The sequence below is a fragment of the Crinia signifera genome, chromosome 12, assembly GCF_055691185.1.
Source record: "Crinia signifera chromosome 12, ASM5569118v1, whole genome shotgun sequence".
In the NCBI taxonomy this organism is placed as follows: Eukaryota; Metazoa; Chordata; class Amphibia; order Anura; family Myobatrachidae; genus Crinia; species Crinia signifera.
In genome coordinates this window covers 85236580-85257825 of record NC_139228.1, presented here as the reverse complement: position 1 = coordinate 85257825, position 21246 = coordinate 85236580, and the positions used below count along the sequence as shown (strand labels likewise).

The following is a 21246-nucleotide window of genomic DNA, read 5'->3' as shown; positions in this document are numbered from 1 at the left end:
TGCCATTGATGTAGAGAAACCATCTGATCCTCCCACATCGATGGCAAAAGTATTCAACATCGGCCATAAACCATCGATGATTTGAAATCATTGATGGTCGATGGGCATCCCTAGAACTGGAATCGCGGGGGGGGGGGGTCGAGGAGGTCCCTGGAATCGCGGGAGGGTGGAAGGGGTCGAGGAGGTCCCTGGAATCGCGGGGGGGGGGGGGGGGGTCGAGGAGGTCCCTGAAGTCGCGGGAGGGGGGGGGGGTCGAGGAGGTCCCTGGAATCGCGGGAGGGGGGGGGTCGCGGAGGTCCCTGGAATCGCGGGAGGGGGGGGGTCGCGGAGGTCCCTGGAATCGCGGGAGGGGGGTATCGCGGAGGTCCCTGGAATCGCGGGAGGGGGGGGGGGTAGTGCGGGAGTAATGGTGGGTGGTGGCGGTGCAGTAATGGTGGATGGTGGGCATGTACTGTGCAGCCCTGGCTGGGCAGGGGGAGGTTATGTCAAGGGGGTGGGGTGTGTAGACTACTAGACACTGGTCTTTTCCTTAGGGGGGGCGGGTTTGTGTATCCCGCTGGGCGGGAAAGTTATATACACAGGGGATGAGTGACAGATCTTGCTAAATATATAAGAGATAATGTAATGATTTTTGCTTGTTGTTCATTGTGTGAAATACTTGTTTAGTGTATTTGCAGTACTTTTATATAAAATGTATCACTTTTTTTTTTTTTAGGTTTAGGGGACGATGAGCCTCCGATTGCCAAAGTCAACAAAGATGTAAAAACTCAGCCCTCCCAAGAGGTGACTTTGAGCGGCATTGATAGCATGGATCGAGAAGGGATAGCGAGTTATGACTGGAGCCTTCAGCAGGGGGACCCTTCTGTTCATATGGAGGCAAGTTCTCTTCCTAGAGAAAAGCATTGATTCTCTAATTAAATGTATGCTGAATATGAACACTACGGGGGAGATATTGTGGTTTTACAGATTCATCTGAAAGAAGTATACAGTGTAATCCCGATGTGTGTGTGTGTGTGCGAGATGTATAAGGCCAGGTGCCAGAGCCTGATTAACCAATAAGCTGATGATTAGGCTGCAGCCTGGGGCGCCAGGCTTGGGGGGATGACATGCAGGTGACAGCCGTGGAATAAATATAAGGCCTTATTAATTCCATGTGTGTTAGCGATCACCCATCCCGATGTACGGGTGTGGATCACTTGGTCACCAACAAGTTATTAGACAGTCATTAGGTCGACATGAGTCTAGGTCGACATGGGGTTTTCCACTGTTTCTTTTTACTGGAATGTCGACCTAATGGTGCTGACCTAATGACAACTTGCTGGTGACCCAATGATTGTACCCCTGATGTACTGTGGGGTTACAAAGTTGAGAACAACAACCTGTATCTTCCCAGAGTTCCAAAGTCCATAATCCTTTTTAGTTGTTGAAAATTTCAATCCAAATGATCACCCCGTAGGTCAGTCTGTATAGCTCTGTTTGGCTGTACCCAGAAATGTGGTATTCAGTAACCTGTATGGGGTCCTGTTATCTCATATTATAATAAAGATAGTGTTCATTCTAGCACCCGCCAACTTTGAAAACCCATGCAGTTCCTCTTCCTTGCCTGGGGTGTCGCTGTCTACTGTGGTGTTTCTAGCACAGGTCTGGTTTGCATTTCAGTGCTGATATACAGACCACAATGCGCTAGAAGCACTACATCAGACAGCGACATCCCAGGCAGGGAAGAGGAACTGCATGGCGGCTGCTAGAATGAACACTAAAATGTATGGTGTTTGTTTTGCAAAAATTTAATAGCTAGTAAATAATTTCAGTGACCTTCTTTAAAGTTTGTTTTTTACTTTCCTTTTAACATCAGTATATTGAAGCTCGCATGCACAGAAAAAGTGTCAATGTGTTGTTTTTGTTTTCCTGTAGCTCTCGGGGTGGCCTGGTGCCACGTCCACATGGAATACATTGAGAAAGATCCACACAAAATTCCCAAAGATTTTTTTATTTATTTATTCGTTGCCTATTTAGAGAACAGAATGGTTGCTCGCCCCTTGTGGGTCACTCAAACCCCCTAATCACCACCCCCTCGTCCACATCTGTACACAAAACGTATTATTTTATTTTACCAATTATTTATAGAGAGCACATATCACAGAGAATATTTGAACATTCACATCAGTCCCTGCCCCAGTGGAGCTTACAATCTATATTCCCTACCACATGTACACGCACACGCAGACATTCTAGGGTTAATTTTGTTGGCAGCTAATTAACCTACCAGTATATTTTTGAATTGTGGGAGAGAACCGGAGGAAACCCACACGAGCACAGGGAGATAATACAAACTACACACAGATAGGGTCATGGTGGGAATCAAACCCATGACCAGAGCTGTGAGGCAGTAATGCTAACCATTACACCGTCTGTGCTGCCTGACCATGCACCTGTCCCCCTCTGTACTTATAACACTAAGGTGCAAATTTGAAAGAAATGGGCCTTAAGTTGGTCCTTGAGAGGTGCTGGAACTATTGTTCCCAGCGGTGAAGACATGACATCACATACGCTGTGCAGGACTGTGGTGGAGGTGGAACTAGTTCCTAGGTGGAACTCCACCCCCCCCCCCCCCCAGGGGAATTGCACCAGGCGACTTACTCTGTGTTGTCCAAAAAGGGTAGGTGTATATAAGGTCACCTTTGCATTGTGGCTTTGTTGGTGTGCGTTTGTATTATTGAGCTTTACGGTGAAGCCTTTGTCTAAGGACCGGTGACCTCTTTTCATGTGAAGTGTTCTTTATCTGCAGCAAGACCCGGAAAATCCAGCGTTCCTGAAGGTGTCCGACCTGCTGGTAGGAGAGTACGTTTTCCAGCTGATAGTTACTGACACCGCAGAACAACAGGGCACCGCAACGGTCACGGTCACGGTGCTGACACCCGAGCAGACGGAGGGTAAGATGTCTATGTGGGGTACAAAAAACGGTACTTGTTTCCTAGCACGGCGCCTACGATATGGCATTGTATACATTGTATAACATTGCATGCCATATGCCCGCATGCGATGCGATTTTAAAATTGTATAAGCACCCTAATGGGTTTTTTCAATGTTAAATGGTCACCCTATACGATTTTTAATTGTAAAGCACCCCAATGGGTGCTTACAATGTTAAATGCACCCCCACTATCAACGCCAATCTGAAGCATGGTGAGCCTGTGAGGGGCGGCGGTACGCGCCCTCTGACCTTTTCATACCCCCACTATCCACGTCGGCGTGGAGTTGATCTTGTATAGCGCGGCGAGCCACCGAGCCCGAAGTGTGGCGAGCGAACGCGTATTACTTTACATGTATTCCGCATCTCCTCGCGGGGCTCGCTGCGCTTGCCACACTATATAAAGTCACCTCCACGTCGACGTGCATGGTGGGGGTATGAAAAGGTCGGAGGACACGTACCACCGCCCCTCGCGGCCTCGCCGCGCTTCGGGTTGGCGTTAATAGCGGGGTTGTCATAGGGGTGCTTTTAACATTGTAAGCACCCATTACGGTGCTTATACAATTAGTAATCTTATAGGGGGGGGGGGGGGCATTTAACATTGAAAGCACCCATTAGGGTGCTTATACAATTTTAAAATCACATTGCGTTGTATGGCATTGTATGCCATATACAATGGTATACGATTTTAAAATTGTATAACATCGGGTGCCATCGCATCGCATCGCATACCATTGTATGGCTTATGGTATACGATGCGATGGGCACCGTGCTAGGAAACAAGTACCCAAAAAACACCTAGAGGTAGCATTCTTCTGTTCTAGAAGCAACTTCTCTGCTGCAGAACGTAGGTGTTGGGACGTGTTGGATTCACTATGAAATAATTTTGTATTACATATATATATCTATGAATGTATATTTTTCACACTATCCAGTCCGTCGTCCGTCCGTCCCCATTTCTATTTTCAGAGTACTGCCTTGCTCCTTCAAAAGTTGGTCGCTGCCGTGGATCCTTCAAGCGATGGTGGTATAATCCGGATGTGAATGACTGCATGGAATTTACATTTGGAGGCTGCAATCCGAACAAAAACAACTACGTCAGAAAACAAGACTGTACACAAACCTGCATTAATTTATCTGGTTAGTTCAAATGGTCACCCTATATGATTTTTAATTGTATAAGCACCCCAATGGGTGCTTACAATGTTAAATATATATATTTTTTTAATATACGAACAAAATTTGGCTTTTCCTCACCGTACAAACCCCCTCACCGGCCGCATTGAATACCGCACATTCGCTGTAGTAATTATTTACGCACCTGGGCGATTCTGATCTCTGCTGGTAACTTTACATTGAAGAGTACATAAACCACAGACCGCAGGTTCCTGTTATTTACCAGGTTGTAGACTGTCTGAGTGGTAAAATGAAAAATGTATTAGGAGGTGAATTTGGGATGGTGGACCGAGAATTCACCACTTATTAGGAGATCATTTGAGATTTCGACTGCTTAGGGTTTCCACTGGGATTCAATCCGGCACTGCACCAAATATAAGGTAGGTGTAAAGCTGGGAACAGGCTGGGTGATGTAGGATAAGGACCGTATTGATATGGTTAAGAATATATAAATCCTATATTGTTAATGACCACCCCTGCTGTCTGTACATGCAATTTAATCTGACAATATTGTTGGAAACTGCACATACGGAGCGGGGTGGTGACGTCACTATTTTGGAGCTGTGTTCGACATGGAATTAGAGACTGGGGGGTCCATTTACTAAAATGGGATTTTTATTGAAGTTGGGATGTTGTCAAAAGCAACCAATCAGATTATGTCTTCTAGAAGGTGCAAAATAAATCACAAGATGGTTGCTATAGACAACATCCCATCTTCAATAGAATCCCGTCTCCGGAAATTGACCCCTGTAGGTCCAAGGAGCATGTGACAGTGAACTTACTTGTGATGGTTTTTGGTAGAACTTTCTATCACAGACGTTCACTCTAAGACCGTTCCATCACTAGGGAGGTGAAGGCCGTCCCAAGGTTTCAACCACTGAGGGGTGATGCCAAATTGCCAACCCCTGTTCAGTGACAGGAGCTGACATCCCCACTTATGAAGCCACACCCCTCACATGAAGACACACCCCCTTTTGGTGTTCGACCGCACTGGGTGTCATCAGAGTAAGTGACGCTCCTGCTGTAATATACGGTGTAACAGGGACTGCAAAAGGCTTTCATCAGAACTACTAAACTCCTCGTTGTTGTTCTTCACATAATTGGTCGTATTTTCTCTTTTCTAGACCATTCCAATAAGGGAAGGAGACTGCAGCCAGGTAATATCACAACCCCCCCCCTCCTGTACCTTCTCCATTTTATTAATGTAATGTATTTATTTGATTGTGGGGTTGTCTGCACAGGGTCCTGCATCGTTGCACACAGCGCACCCGGAGTCACACTGATTGGCCCTTAAAGGTTGGGGAGTGGGTGGAGCTGGGCAGTGTTCTCAAATGGGTGCATGACGATGAGGCCCATAATTCTTGCATCCACCATGACCTTAATGAATGGAACCCTTTTTTTATTGGAGATGTGCGCAGACCCTCAAGTATTTTGGATCTGGAAATCTTTAAAAAGGAATAAACTGCTAAAACCAGTGCAATTTTGACCTTTGATGTGTTCCTACAAGTGGCGGTTTTTACCTATGGGCTGCAGACGCCCCCCCCCCCCCAGGTAAAATCCGCCACTGTCTCTGCCGAAGTGAAGCCAGATGCAGTCTGTGAGACTGCTCTGGCATCAATGTGACTGGCAGTGACTTCCTATTGGAAGTCTGACCTGCCAGTCACTCAAGGCAGTCCCATTGGGAGGTGTTCCCTCGCTCCGGGATGCCTCTCTGTGCGCAAATGCGGGGCAGCCTAAAAACATGTTCTGCAATACCCGGGAACCTGATTAAGCCTCTGGGGTCTGCTGCAAAGGCCGCCCATGGAGGCTTGGGCCAGTGCATGCGCAGTATGTTTGAAGTTACTGCGCATGCGTTGGCCCCGTGCAGGGGACCGGAAGCAGCGGAGGGGGCCCGCATCACGGCATCCTCCCTCCAGGGGTAAGAGCCGCCACCGGTTCCTACAGTATTATTAACATCAATCATTGTCATTTCCAGTCTGAAATGTGGGAGGAACTTGTATGCAATCCTAAACTCACAAGGTTTAGTTTCTAGATCAGAGGCAGGAACTTGGTGTGATGACCCAGGCGGGTCTCGGCTCAGAACCACAACGTGACCTGAACTTTTACTGTTTGACTTTGAACTCAGAGTTCGGGTGTGTTTGGTCCTCAGCAAGATAGAAATGCTATAATAAAATATCTTTTATAGGCATTCTAATAAATGTTTAGCCAGTAGGAGGTGAACGCCTGTCAATTACTAGTGTGTTGTTTTGGTCGGTTTGTGACCCCCCCCCCCCCCCCCCCTCCCCTCCCAGTTGATATTACGGTGCATTTTACCTATAGTAAATCTATGATATTCAAATGATTGAAAAACCAAATCGGACAAAATTTATCTTCAGTAAATAAAGTACACCCATGTGTTGGGGAGGTCTTCTATAAGAACCTCATGTTTTGTATGGGGGTGGGAAATCTACCACAGTGTAAGTTGCAGTTTCTAAAGCCCCCCATACAGTTCTGCGATTTAGGACGATTTCACCCGATTCAGACGGATCGGGCTGAGAAATCTGGTGAGATCGTCCAAAATGGCATGTGTTTGACATCTGATCCGATGCGCGGTCCCGCGCGCGTCTGATCGGAGGTTGGACCTGCCTGCAGTTTTATCTAGCATGCTGGATATTAATCGCCGCGCAAATGCGACGCGTGAGGCTGCACAACACTATGGCAAGTGAGATTGCTTCGAAAATGCTGAATCGCCCCATGTGTAGTCCCCATTGCAGCCACAAATGATAACATTTACTTCACCTTGTTTGGGGTGTGTGCAACATGTGGTTTATGATCCTTGACTTACCCGGTTTGTCTGTCCTTATAGTTTGTGATGGGCACTGCCTTCGTACGCAATTCCACTGCGCTGATGGATGCTGCATTGAAGCTGGTCTTGAATGTGACAATACTCCGGACTGCAGTGATCAGTCCGACGAGAATTTCTGTGATACATGTGAGTGTTTTCCTCCTGGTCTCTTCCTTCTTGTAGACGTTTCCGCTGTTACCACCTCGCTTGTAGATGAGGAGTTTTTGTGGTACTTGTTTCTTAGCACGGCCACAACGATTTCTATCGTGGTGGTCGTGTCGGAAAAAATCGTGTCGGTCGCGTCGGGTGCATACCAAAACGCACACGACGCGACCGACGAGATGTACCCGATTTCTCCATAGGCTTCAATGTTAAAATAATTTAACATTGAAGCCTATGGAGAAATCGGGTCCATCGTGTCCATAGGCTTCAATGTTAAATTATTTCAACATTGAAACTGAGTCCATTTAACATAGTAAAAAATGGGTAAAGGGCCAATATGGGCCATTTCTCATTGGGTATGGCCCCGTCAAGTGTGTAAAAAATAATGTCCCCCCATTGTGGCCGCCACCCCCACGATTGACGCGAACCCGAAGCGTGGCGAGCGCAGCAAGCCCGCGAGGGGCGGCGGTGCGCGTCCTCCGACCTTTTCATTCCCCTACTATCCACGTCGGCGTGGAGTTGAGAATAGATTAGTGTGGCGAGCCACCGAGCCCGAAGCGTGGCGAGGGGACGCGGACAGCTGTGAAGCCCGCGAGGGGACTCAGTTTCAATGTTAAAATATTTTAACATTGAAGCCTATGGAGAAATCAGGGGCATCGCGTCGGGGGCGCATAGGCTTCAATGTTAAAATATTTTAACATTGAAGCCTATAGGGAAATCGTGGGCATCGCGTCGGTCGCGTCGTGTGCCTTCTTAAGGCACACGACCGACGCAATGTACCACAGTTGTGGTTTTTTCAAGGGAAATCGCGGGCATCGCGTGCCTTAAGGTTAAGGCACACGATGCCCGCGATTGTGGCCGTGCTAGGAAACAAGTACCGTTTTTGTTTTTGTTGTAAGCAGACTAAATTGTCTCGTGTTGATATGTCTGTATGGAAATGTAATTAACCAGACTGACTTAGAGTGCTGTTATTGTACCAGATATAAGGCTTAAATAAAATATATATATATATATTTTTTTACTTAACTCACTTTTTTTTTTTTTCATCAAACCATTTTGTGACCATTTTGCACCTCAGTGTTGGTTCAATTAATACATCTAGTGCCAGGTGGTTTCCTAGGTGTTTTATAGCTGATGTGCTTGGTAAAGGCAGTAGGGAATGCAGGGAGGGGTCTCTGAGTACCCAAGCCCCCCATCCCAACAGACGAGAGTGACCTGTTACAATATTACTAACCCCCGCCCCCTCTGGCAAATTCCACTGATTTTCAGGGCAGTGAGGAGGGGATGGAGCCAATAAGACTCAATTCAATTAGTTTTCTCACTTTGGCCCTGCCCCCTTCCAATATTTCCGCGAAGCTCCGCATTTTGTCACGCAGAGGCTGTGCTTAATAATAATGTGCGTGCTCTCCTCCCCATATGCTTCACACAGCTGCTGCATATGTTTGTATACTCCCCTGGAAAAAATCTTGTTTGCCTGTGGAATGTCTTACCCTTTTAACAGCCTGTGTGCAGGCGAGGCGAGCATACTGGTGTATACATTAAAGCAGTGGTTGTCAAACTCCGTCCTCGGGACCCCAAACAGTGCATGTTTTCCAGGTCACCTGGCAGGTGCACAGGTGCACTCGTTACACACTGACACATTTTAAAAGTTCCACAGGAGGAGCTAATTATTTCACTTCATTCTTTGAGGAGACCTGCAAAACATGCACTGTGTGGGGTCCTGAGGACCGACTTTGAGAACCTGTGCACTAAAGTGATTGGCATGTTTACAGTTCTGTAAGTGATCGAGCAGGACTGACCAGTTGGAGAAGCCTTTGGTGCAGTGGATCAGCTTAACAAATGTTGCAACGATTGAAGCAAATTGTTCCTGTTTTTGAAGTCTAAAGAATACAGTTTGGGGTGTCTGTATTCTGAGTGCAGTGCTTTTGTGTGATACCCTTTAAATTGCCCACATACATACTAACTGTATATTCTTTCCTGTTTTTAGATGATAAAGGATTTACGAAGCTGCAGAAACTGGATTTTCCCAACAGTAAAGGTATACGCATATATCCCGTATACGCATATATCATGTATACACATATATCCCGTATACGCATATATCCCATTACAGGAAGACACTACCAAATTAGCAGCACCCAGAGATCAGTTCCTCATTAGAGTTAATTCTGATCATCTTCATTTATACCCTGCCACATCCGACTCTTCCCACCCTGAGCCGGATTTTCCCCCGGCTCACCCGATACATCATAGGGTCAGAGTTTTCTGGAGTTGCGAAATGTCGACTGATTTACGGATTTTTTTTTTTTCGTGTTTTTTTTTTATTTATTTTTTTGCGCCAAACTTTTACAATCTTAAGTGTCCTATGCAATTTAATTTTTAATATTGAATGTATAAGTTTTAACCCATTTGATTCACTCATTTTTTAATTTGAGCGCTGCTTCCCTTTGTGTGTTTCTATTTGATAGTTTTCGCTTTGTAAACGATTGATTAACGCTTAAAGAAAAAAAAACAAAAAAAAAACTCAGACACTGGGTGGGATGGACTAAAGTTAAAATGTGGTAAAAACCCAGTTTTTGGAGTGTTTACAGAACTTTCGTATACACTAAAGCCCCACCACCGGCAGGGGCAAACGCAGGATTTTCAGAAGGGGGTTTCCAGTGGGGCAGAGCAAAGCACGGAGATGGACACTTAGGTGACCCAGTATATGCCGGGTCAGTTAAAGTATTATAGATAGACCAAATGTATATAGATAATAATAATAATAATTTTATATATATATATATATATATATATATATATATATATATATATATATATATATATTAATTATTATTATTATTAACAGCAGTGTAGACCCCTGGGCATAGCAATGTATTTGGGCCCCTACCGATCCTCCAGCAGTAGGGGTGGGGGAAGCTTTGATGTCCTGCGGGTGGTAGGGGGTATTATATCAACCTCTCAGCATGTAGGGCCTGGACCAGTAATTTCCACTAATTACCCCTTTACTGCACAGATGGTGGGAGATGTGGTGGGAGAAGGGGGCATTGGGCTGAAGGAAGGGCCCCTGATACATAACTTCCAGGGTGGTAGAGGATGTTTAATACTCAGAGGAGGGGTGTATAGTGGAGTGGGCTTAATATTCATAATTTTCTGGTGGGAGGACAGCTTGCTTGACTGCAGATATCTCCAGTTCCCGGAAATAGATTTCCTAGATTTTAATGGAATTAAAAACTAGAGAATCCCACCTACCAAATGGTATTGGGGACTAGGGGATCAGACGAGGATATAAAACTACATACCAGGTGTGTGGAGCTGGAGCAGTAACCAGCTGCTGGAAGGCTGATATCTCTGGTTCTGGGAACAGTATGGACAAGCTACTAGTGTCCATCAAAGGGGAAGAGTCCCAGCTTTCGGAATATACCCTTAGAAAAAATCTACGTCAGACAGAACCTGAAATATCTGACTGGGAAGAGCAATTAACAGGCTTGGATGGGGACCACTGCTTTGAAGTCAGATATCTCCAGTTCCCAAGGGCCGATTTTTAAAATTCTTGTACCCATGGAAAGAGGGGACCCTCAGCTTTCAGCCTAGGGTCCTTAGACTCCTTGGGGGGGTGGGTACTCAGAAACCCCCCCTGCGTGCGCTACTGACCGGGGGGTTTGGATCATTGGGGGTCGACATGGTTCTAGAACGACAGGTCATTAGGTCGACATAAGCATTAGGTCAACAGTCAAAAGGTCGACATGGGTTTTTCCCTGTGTTTTTTTTTTTTTTACCCGAATGTTGATACAGTCGACATGGACAAAGTTTAAAGTGCAACGCATCACCTCACATACGCTCAGCACACTTTTTTATTCTCCCACCATGCCCTAGTGGATGGTAGGGCATGAAATACCGCCTGTCGGGTTAAAAAAACAGTGGAAAAACCCCATGTCGATCTAGACACTGTCGACCTAATGCTTGTGTTGACCTAATGACCTATCCCCATGTCGACCTAGTGGTGTCGACCCAATGCTTGTCGACCAACATGCTGTAGACCAAATGACCGTACCCCCTGCCGGGAAACCACTGCGGAGGGAATCGACAGCAATATCTGAAGATACCCTATAGAAGCCTCTGGGCTTCTCTCCGCAGCGCTGTAAGAGGGATTGGTCACGGATCCCTCCCAACATGCCCCACAGCTGGGGCCATCACTCTACACATGTACAGAGGGACTCCCGGGTCTCAGACCTGGAAGTCCAGTGCCGGTGTCGCATCACAAGAGCTGTAATTTGCCTTCATAATCACATGTGTTAATGCATGCCCCCCCCCATATGTCCTATTCCTCCACAACTCCTACTTAACTATGTCATGTATTGGATGTTGTGGTGTTGCAGGGCCTCTGACAGAACTATACAGTGTAAGAAAGCTGCTTCAGTGTATTGGAAGCCATAATGAACTATTATTTCATTACAAACCTATAATAATTATAATAACAGTTTCTTATATAGCGCATACATATTCCGCAGCGCTGTACAGAGAATATTTGAACATTCACATCAGTCCCTGCCCCAGTGGAGCTTACAATCTATATTCCCTACCACATGTACACGCGCACACAGACATTCTACAGTTCATTTGTCGGGAGCCAATTAGCCTATATATATATATTTTTGGTTTGTGAGAGGAAGAGTACCCGGAGGAAACCCACGCAAGTACGGGGAGAATATACAAACTCCGCACAGTTAGGGCCATGGTGGGGATCGAACCCATGACCACAGCGCTGTGAGGCAGTAATGCTAACCATTACACCATCAGTACTGCCCCGTATATATAACACATGGTGGGAATAGAACCCATGACCTCAGCGCTGTGAGGCAGTAATGCTAACCATTACACCATCAGTACTGCCCCGTATATATAACACATGGTGGGAATAGAACCCATGACCTCAGCGCTGTGAGGCAGTAATGCTAACCATTACACCATCACTACTGCCCCGTATTTATAACACATGGTGGGGATAGAACCCATGACATCAGCGCTGTGAGGCAGTATTGCTAACCATTACACCATCCGTACTGCCCCGTATATATAACACATGGTGGGGATAGAACCCATGACATCAGCGCTGTGAGGCAGTATTGCTAACCATTACACCGTCCGTACTGCCCCGTATATATAACACATGGTGGGGATAGAACCCATGACCTCAGTGCTGTGAGGCAGTAATGCTAACCATTACACCATCCGTACTGCCCCGTATATATAACACATGGTGGGGATAGAACCCATGACCTCAGTGCTGTGAGGCAGTAATGCTAACCATTACACTGTCCATACTGCCCCGTATATCTAACACATGGTGGGGATAGAACCCATGACCTCAGCGCTGTGAGGCAGTAATGTAACCATTACACCGTCCGTACTGCCCCGTATATATAACACATGGTGGGGATAGAACCCATGACCTCAGTGCTGTGAGGCAGTAATGCTAACCATTACACTGTCCATACTGCCCCGTATATCTAACACATGGTGGGGATAGAACCCATGACCTCAGCGCTGTGAGGCAGTAATGTAACCATTACACAGTCCGTACTGCCCCGTATATATAACACATGGTGGTGATAGAACCCATGACCTCAGTGCTGTGAGGCAGTAATGTAACCATTACACCATCCATACTGCCCCGTATATATAACACGTGGTGGGGATAGAACCCATGACCTCAGTGCTGTGAGGCAGTAATGTAACCATTACACCGTATAACACGTGGTGGGGATAGAACTCATGATCTCAGTGCTGTGAGGCAGTAATGCTATAACCATTACACCATCCGTACTGCCCCGTATATCTAACACATGGTGGGGATAGAACCCATGACCTCAGCGCTGTGAGGCAGTAATGTGACCATTACACCGTCCGTACTGCCCCGTATATATAACACATGGTGGGAATAGAACCCATGACCTCAGAGCTGTGAGTCAGTAATGTAACCATTACACCGTCCGTACTGCCCCGTATATATAACACATGGTGGGGATAGAACCCATGACATCAGTGCTGTGAGGCAGTAATGTAACCATTACACCGTCCGTACTGCCCCGTATATATATCACATTGTGGGGATAGAACACATGACCTCAGCGCTGTGAGGCAGTAATGTAACCATTACACCATCCGTACTGCCCCGTATATATAACACATGGTGGGGATAGAACCCATGACATCAGTGCTGTGAGGCAGTAATGTAACCATTACACCGTCCGTACTGCCCCGTATATATATCACATTGTGGGGATAGAACACATGACCTCAGAGCTGTGAGTCAGTAATGTAACCATTACACCGTCCGTACTGCCCCGTATATATAACACATGGTGGGGATAGAACCCATGACATCAGTGCTGTGAGGCAGTAATGCTAACCATTACACCGTCCGTACTGCCCCGTATATATATCACATTGTGGGGATAGAACACATGACCATTACACCGTACATATATGCTCTAAAAGAAATGTGTTTTTTACCTTAAGGCTGCAAACGCTTACCACCTTTTTTGAGAATGTAAAATAAAAGTAAGTGACACCACAGTATATTGTGCAGATATAGTGCTCATCACAAGATTAGTCTAAGTTACCAGTAATTCTAATCACACTTGAAGAGTTGACGGTGTAGTATACCCAACGGGCGAATATATACAGTAGTGTAGAACTGATTGTACCTCTCGTTGAGCACCACATTTGCTTTTTCTTCTTTTAGCCCGATGTTTGGATTTGCCAGAATCTGGTCCTTGTCGCGCCCACTTTCAGCGGTGGTACTATGATCCTGTATCAATGAAGTGCGAGATCTTCACTTATGGGGGCTGCGGTGGGAACTTGAATAACTTTTATGAGGAAAACCATTGTATACAGTTTTGTGATGGAATTTCAGGTGAGTTTATCTTTATGGGGTATATTCAATTGATGTTGAAACTGAAGTCTTGCCAAAGAGACGGAAAGGGTTCCGATCTATTCAATGTTGGCTGTTTTTTTCGGCAGGACTAAGGGCCTTATTCTGATCAGTGCGGATATTCCCGCATGCGGATGGACCGCCGATGTTGATCGTCTGCGCATGTGCAGAGGTCACTCTGCGCATGTGCAGGCGATTTCGCCGCACGGATTCTTTATACGCCGCACAGGGGGCGTAGAGGGGCGAGAGGGGCTACTTAGCCTCATTACCCTATGCATACGCCCCGCGTTTCATGGGCGTTCCCATGCAAACGCGGGGCGTATGCATGGTAATGAGGCCGTGACGCGTGGGTACGGGGCGGGCATCTGACATCGCCGGATGTCAGCTGCCCGCCCCCATACATGATTTCACACGGACAAGTGTCCGTGTGGTCTTGTGTTGCGGGACCTGGTGGAGCGTGCGGCCCTGCATTCGATGTTCGGCGACCATCGAATGCAGGGGCTGCTCCCAAGACGGAGGAGGCGTATCCCCGTCCAATTTCATGCGGATCGCCACATATCCGCGTACGGACGGCAGGTGGCGATCCGTATGGAAGGCGGGGATTCGCCTGCACGGTTGCGGCCGCATATTCTGATCGGGCCGCACCGATCAGAATAAGGCCCTAAATGTTCCAACCTGCCGAAAACTAGGTTGATTGACGGAATAGCTGCTAATCTACCTGCTTTTGCTGGAAACACAGCCAAAACCAAAAGGTTTTGACCATGTTTCCAGCAATCTACAGTCCTCCGCCTCCCTTTCTCACCCGCCGCACCGGCTGAGAGCCGCTCACCCGGCACCTGCCCAGCTGCCGCTTCCTCCAGCCGTCTCCTGGGCAATCGTGCCGCCTCCTGCCGCTGCGCTCACCCGGTCCCTGCGCCGGCCGGGTGAGCATCAATCAGAGATCCGGATTTGGCCACTGCATTGAATAATGGATGCCGGATCCATTCCGTCAAAAGAATTTCAAAATGGATCTGGCATCAGTTAAATATATCCGAATATGCTTGAGTGTCAATTTTGCTTTTGATTTGTTTGGGTATGTACACAAATATTCATTTTTGGAAATGTTAATTTCTAGAGGAATTAAATCATGCATTAATTCTTTGAAGGTTATTGATCGATCTGTTTATCAAATTTAAATACATTTGCTGATTATTAAAGTCCTCTGAGTGCCGCTGCATCTATCTATCTATTGATCGATCCTCAGAATAATGGTAATACAATTTAACATCCTCATTAAATTAGCTCCCCTCAAAGAGACCTCTTGACACCGCAACAGATGAATTTACTATTGGTATATACTCACGCCGGCTGCACTTGCATCTTCGATCATCCCTGTGCTCGGACGGCCATTTTGTTTTTCTTTTTTATTTCTTCGCTAAAATTTTCATTGCTTTGCTCCCTTTTGATTAATCGCCATGCTACTTGTGATCCTCAGCCACCAACCTTGGGGAGGGGGCAAAGGCACAGTAGGGCCAGTGGCCGAGGCAGCGTTTCAGATAGCGTGAGCCGGCCAGAGGAGCAGATCGAGAGAGGCCAGAGGTACATGTGAGTCTTTCCTGCAGCACAGCTACTGCAGTACCACTCTTGGCCATTGTGTGCACTGTAGAGCACTCACATTCTCTTGCTGAAATTGTCACTCTTACTAAATTCCTCACTGCTCAGCTCCCTTTTGTCTTAGATTAATGTTTCATGCTCGTAAACCTTGACAAAGACTCTATGAAATGATGAAAACTGCACCAAAAGCCATCCAATGATCTTGGAGATTATCCCAGACAGACAGAAAGGCGTTTATTTTGCTTCCGTAACCTCTTAATCATTTATTGCCTACAGATAAAGATATCTTTAGAGACCCAGCAGAAGCAAGTCCTCACAATGGCTCAGGTGAGCTACAGTCATTTGTAAATTCCTATTTCAAACGAATATCCATCTGTTTAGGTTCAATGCCTTGTATATCAGTTATGGCTAACCTGGACACTCCAGCTGTTGTTGAACTACACATCCCAGCATGCCCTGCATCAGTTTTAGCATGGCCAAATAGTAAAACTGATGCTGGGATGTGTAGTTCAACAACAGTTGGCGTGTCAAGGTTAGCCATCACTGATGTATATCAACAACTCCTAACTTTTTAATTTAAAGGAAAGTTATGGCATGAGAAGAACCGTAAAAGGCATGTAAAGTTATTTTTAGCACACTGACATGTTGCTGACTTCAGTACTGGTATCTATAAGGTGATTGGAAGCCTTTTAAAAGTGTTTTGTAAAGCTGGGTACACATCTATACAATCCCTGTTTTCTTGCGAGCGTTTGATTGACCATACACGCGACCGACCGCCCACAAACACGATACGCGCGTACACACCTGTACAATTTTACTTGCGACGTCCGATCTGCAAGAACAAGATTGTACCACCGTGCACACTGTCTCGATTTGGGCTATTGACATATCAAATATAAACAATAATATTATAATGGGCTGGGTTAAGGGCATACCAAAATAAAGAGGCGTGAGTACAGAACCTAAACAGGAGTGATTAGGGTAAAGACGGGGTGTGCATCTAAATTAGTCAGCCGGCAGGGTGACTACGGCAAACTGCTAAATTAGTCAGCCGGCCGGGGGAATGGAACGCCCATGCCCTGCCGGCTGACTAATTTTGCCAGTATAATCGCAAGTATGGCCAGCATATCGATCGAACGTGCGCACACACTGCACTTTTGTTCCGACATGGGCCCGTCCTGTCCGATGAATATTAAACGGCACTGAACATTTGACCAACCGAGAATGGATGGAGAAGACCGTTTTTGGCTGTTTATCGATCGCACAGCAGGAATCGGGACAGTGTACACACCTATACAATCGAACGGCCATTCGACCCAGAACGGAAGAACGGCCCGACGATTGTATAGATGTGTGGCCAGCTTAAGTCTTATAAAAAATAATCTGAGAATAATATGTGCGTTGATTTGTTTACAGAAGCAGTGAATACAATAACTTTCTCATTCATTAAAAAAATATATACATTTTTAGCAGCCAATAGCCCTCTGTCACCTTGGGTATAGTTTAATAAATGTAATATTGATTTATTTATAATGCCCATTAACCGTCGGTAATCTGTAAATGTCACCTGAGGAAAATTCATATATACTGTAAGCCCTGCAATAAATTATATCACACGTAATTGAGGTATATCACTGTATCTATATAAACCTTTATGACTTATTGCTATTACCACTTTCACACTGCCTAAACTTAAAAAAAAACAACGCTATTTTGAAACGGGTCTGAGCCTTCACATTGCAGTAGATTACCGTTGTAAATACCGTTTAAGTACCATTCACATCAGTCAACCCGTTTAATCCCCGGCAGAATGCAGGGGACAGCCTATCACAGGTCTGTAATCTGTTGTTGTTACTAAATACCGTTTCAGAGCCATTCTCACTGCATTATAAACGGCCCTGAAACGTGTAGGACTCTGCTTTTTAAACGTTTTGAAATACCGGTTATCTTTATCCGGTAAATCAACTCTGGTGCTTTCCCACTGCAGCCTTAAACGTTTTGAAGTGGGAAAACAACGGCAATATACCGTTTAACAAGTGCGGCGTGAAAGGGGTATTATATTGCTGTTTATCTTCCATACTGCGGGGGGAGCCCTAGGCCCCCTTCTCTTCTTCCTGTACACCTCTTCCCTGGGAGCGTTTATTATCTACTTTGGCCTCAATACTACCTCTATGCTGACAGCACGGCATAGCTCAATAGCCACCGAGTGATGGCCCAGCGATGAGCACTGATGCGCGCTCCTGCATTATTGCCGGCCGGTGTCCTCACCAGCAGATGAGCGGAGGGGTGAATGAGCCCTCCACCCTCACAAAAATCACTTAAACTAAGCGATTTTTGCCCGTGTATCTGCAATTTTCCTGTAATGGCAGCAATCAATCACAGGGAAAGGTGACTGACAGCAGGTCTGATGCAATGCGCGGTGCCGTGCACATGGCACCGGACATTCTGAGTTGCCCCCGCTGCATAAGCAATCTCTTGGCTTGCTTCTGAGCTGTGCCAGCTTGGCTGGGATTGCACGCGATATAGTGTATGCGATCCTGCCGCGCGGAGCAAGGGAGCACCGAGGCAAGAAGTCAGTGCAGTGTACGGGAGCCTTTACTGTCCAACACCTGGGACTTATCTGGCCGAATGTCGGTTGTATCTGCTAAAGCTTCTCTGTCGCGTTAAGTATTGGGGGCTGATTCAGGTTGGTTTGCAAAAGCGATCTCCTTTAATGGACAAAACCATGCTGCACTGTAACAAATACAGAGAGAGTTAGATTTGGGTGGGGTGTGTTCAAACTGAAATCGTATTTGCAGTGTAATAATACCCTGCACAAAAACAAAATAACTCACCCAAATCTAACACTCTGCACGTGTTACATCTGCCCCCCTGCAGTGCAGCATGGTTTTGTCCATTAAAGGAGGAGTCCCGTTATTTCATCTTTTTTGCCCTGGTCTTCCCTAAAACAGTTAATTACCTATGCTGTCAGTTATTCCTATGTCCATTACAGTAGCTGTATGTACTTAATTATGTCATAATCGTCAATCTTTCAATTGTTCTTCTCTGATTTAAATTAAAATGAACAAAAATGTACATGTGAGAATTATTATTATTATTATTTGTATTAATAAGGCGGTCATAGTGATGTCTGGTTACCAGTGCTGCCATCAGGAGTTTCCAGTCCGGACCCCAGGCCCCCTCCTTACTTGATTTACCATAACCCAGCTCCTGCTCCCCCCATCTTCTCTTCCTCTGAGCTGCAGCCCGGAGGTCCCGGAGCACAGGCTTCTTCAACTCAGGACGCCGGCGGACAATTAAAATGCAGCACCGGAAGGTGAGCCCAATCAGAGCTCACGTACCAGCAGCCACTCTGATTGGCTACCGGCACGCAAGCTCTGATTGGCCGGTGCATCATTTTAATTGTCTGCCGGCAGCCTGGGTTGAATAAGCCTGCCCTCTGGGACCTGCTTTGTTCAGCACACTGAGCGCAGTGGAGACAGTTGGGGGGGGGGGGGGGTTGCAGTGGGCAAAATGAGCTGTACCCACAGCACCCCCCTATTGGCGGCCCTGCCGGTTACAGTGCATCTGCTTACATATTGTTGTGTTTGCTTTGTGCAGGCTCCGCTGAAGTAGCCATCGCTGTGTTCTTGGGCATCTGCATCCTGATAGTGCTCGCTGTAATCGGATACTGTTACATGAAAAAGAAAAAAGGCAAGCGTCAAACCAATGCGAATAACACTGCCCTGGCCACCATTGAAGACACCGAGCACCTCATGTATAACCGGACCACCAAACCTGTGTGACCCCCGCTGACTACCCGTTGGAAAATGAATGTTTTTGTACACTTTGCTCAACACTCCATGCTGTGGTTTTACCGATCCACCCGCTGTACAGAGCAGTTACACAGGGCCTCCTGGCCAATCGTTGTGGATCAAGTAAATTGCACCATTTACCTCCCATGAGCACATAGACACTGTGAGACACCGCAGTTTATTTTCATGCGTCTTTAAATAAAATGTAGCGAAAACTAGCATTTTATAGGACTATTTTTTTTTGTGTGGGTAACTGCCCCCCTTGAGTAGAGAATTGTATCATACGGTCTTATTTTTTTGTCATAAATTTTTATTTTATTTTTTATCTTTTGGGGGGTGGGGGGGTCTATTTTTATGGGTTTATATTTTTAAATCTCTAATGTTTGTTTATGTGCAAAATGACTCCCCACGGAACTCCTGCTGCGTTGTAATTACATCTGATTAAGGCTGTGTTCAGACCAGCATTGCGGAGAGAGGGCATTTACACTGACCCCTGCCAATGAGTGTGTGCGATGATGCTGTACAACAAACATTAGTTTTAATGGTCAAATTTGTATGTGCCCATGTCAATCACGGACAAGTCTATGGGCAGATGTACTAAGCCACGCCTGGCCGACCTATGGCTCTCCAGATGTTGTGAAACTACACATCCCAGGATGCTTTGCCACAATTTTAGCACTCCTTAATAGCAAAGCTGTGGCAAGGCATGCTGGGACTTGTAGTTTCACAACAGCTGGAAAGCCACTGGTTGGCCAAGCCTGTACTAAGCCGAAATTTCCAACCACCCAGCGCCTACCTTTTGATTTTCCAAACGCATCCTGTAACATGAGTTAGGAGCTGATTTGCCTGGTGGTGTATCTCGTGTCACTTTATCACTTACAGGCTTCGTACATCTCCCTGCCCACTCTGTTGCCTTTAGACTGTAATATGCCAGCTTACTATTATTTAATGTGACCTGTGTCAATGGTTATACTTCCATTTAATATTGCTGAATGAAAACCTGCGATGCACGTCTCGTCTGCTGAATGTATTTCCAGATAAGTCCCTCATTACCATCCTCCATTGTAATGGATGTAACAGTTGTAGACAGGTGCTGCTAAAATTTGAAGAGGGTAAAGAAATTGTACATTATATGTATTGTGTTTTTATTTTTTAAATCTTTGTGTAAATTTGTATTCTCTAACCCACCACGTTTTAAGCACCATTGTTCCATTAATAAACTATGGAATAAAAGGAGTTACCTTTTTTTTAATTTCAGTATTGTTCTACATTTTAATTTGGTAGCAGGGCTGGATCCCCCCCCCCCCCACCCCAAGGGATACAGGGAAATTCCTGTTGGGCCCCACTGCCTGATGGCAGGCAGTGGGGCCCGTTACCGGACTGTCCAGAGAAATCCCGGATGGGAGGGCTTACGAGCCTGGAGACTGTGGCTCGCGAATAACGGTCCTAAAAACCAAACTTTTTTTTTGTGTTGAGTGTTGTACTTTGACCTATTGGACCTTTTAGTCATAGGGTGGGGCACCTTGAATTTTTGGACTCCTAGACCTGGTGGTACCCTACCTGCATAACCTAACAACATCTGAAGGGCATAACCCGGTACAAATTCGGAAAGGCGGCATGGCCACGGGCAAAGGGGGGGGTGTGGTCCCCCCCCCCCCTTTCAATACTTACAATGTAGAGTGCAGGGGCAAATGCAGGATTTATATGGGGGTGGGGGTGTTTCCGTGTGTGCACAAGCGTGCTTGTCAATGTATATATGTGATGCAGTCAGGACAGCGGCGTTCAATAT

The 21246-nt window shown here is 46.1% G+C and overlaps 1 protein-coding gene across 1 annotated transcript in view; it reads left to right on the top strand.

The window, feature by feature from the left end:
- The window catches only part of SPINT1 (serine peptidase inhibitor, Kunitz type 1), a 48716-nt gene extending 28023 nt beyond the window's left edge, over window positions 1-20693 (top strand). Inside the window, exons 2-10 of the mRNA XM_083167768.1 lie at window positions 716-876; window positions 2789-2933; window positions 3941-4111; window positions 5272-5304; window positions 6993-7118; window positions 9121-9171; window positions 13882-14052; window positions 15940-15990; window positions 19264-20693. Of these exons, the coding sequence (XP_083023894.1) occupies window positions 716-876; window positions 2789-2933; window positions 3941-4111; window positions 5272-5304; window positions 6993-7118; window positions 9121-9171; window positions 13882-14052; window positions 15940-15990; window positions 19264-19448 (1094 nt within the window). The 3' untranslated portion in view covers window positions 19449-20693. The remainder of the gene's footprint in view (window positions 1-715; window positions 877-2788; window positions 2934-3940; window positions 4112-5271; window positions 5305-6992; window positions 7119-9120; window positions 9172-13881; window positions 14053-15939; window positions 15991-19263) is intronic.
- Window positions 20694-21246: the final 553 nt, after the last annotated feature.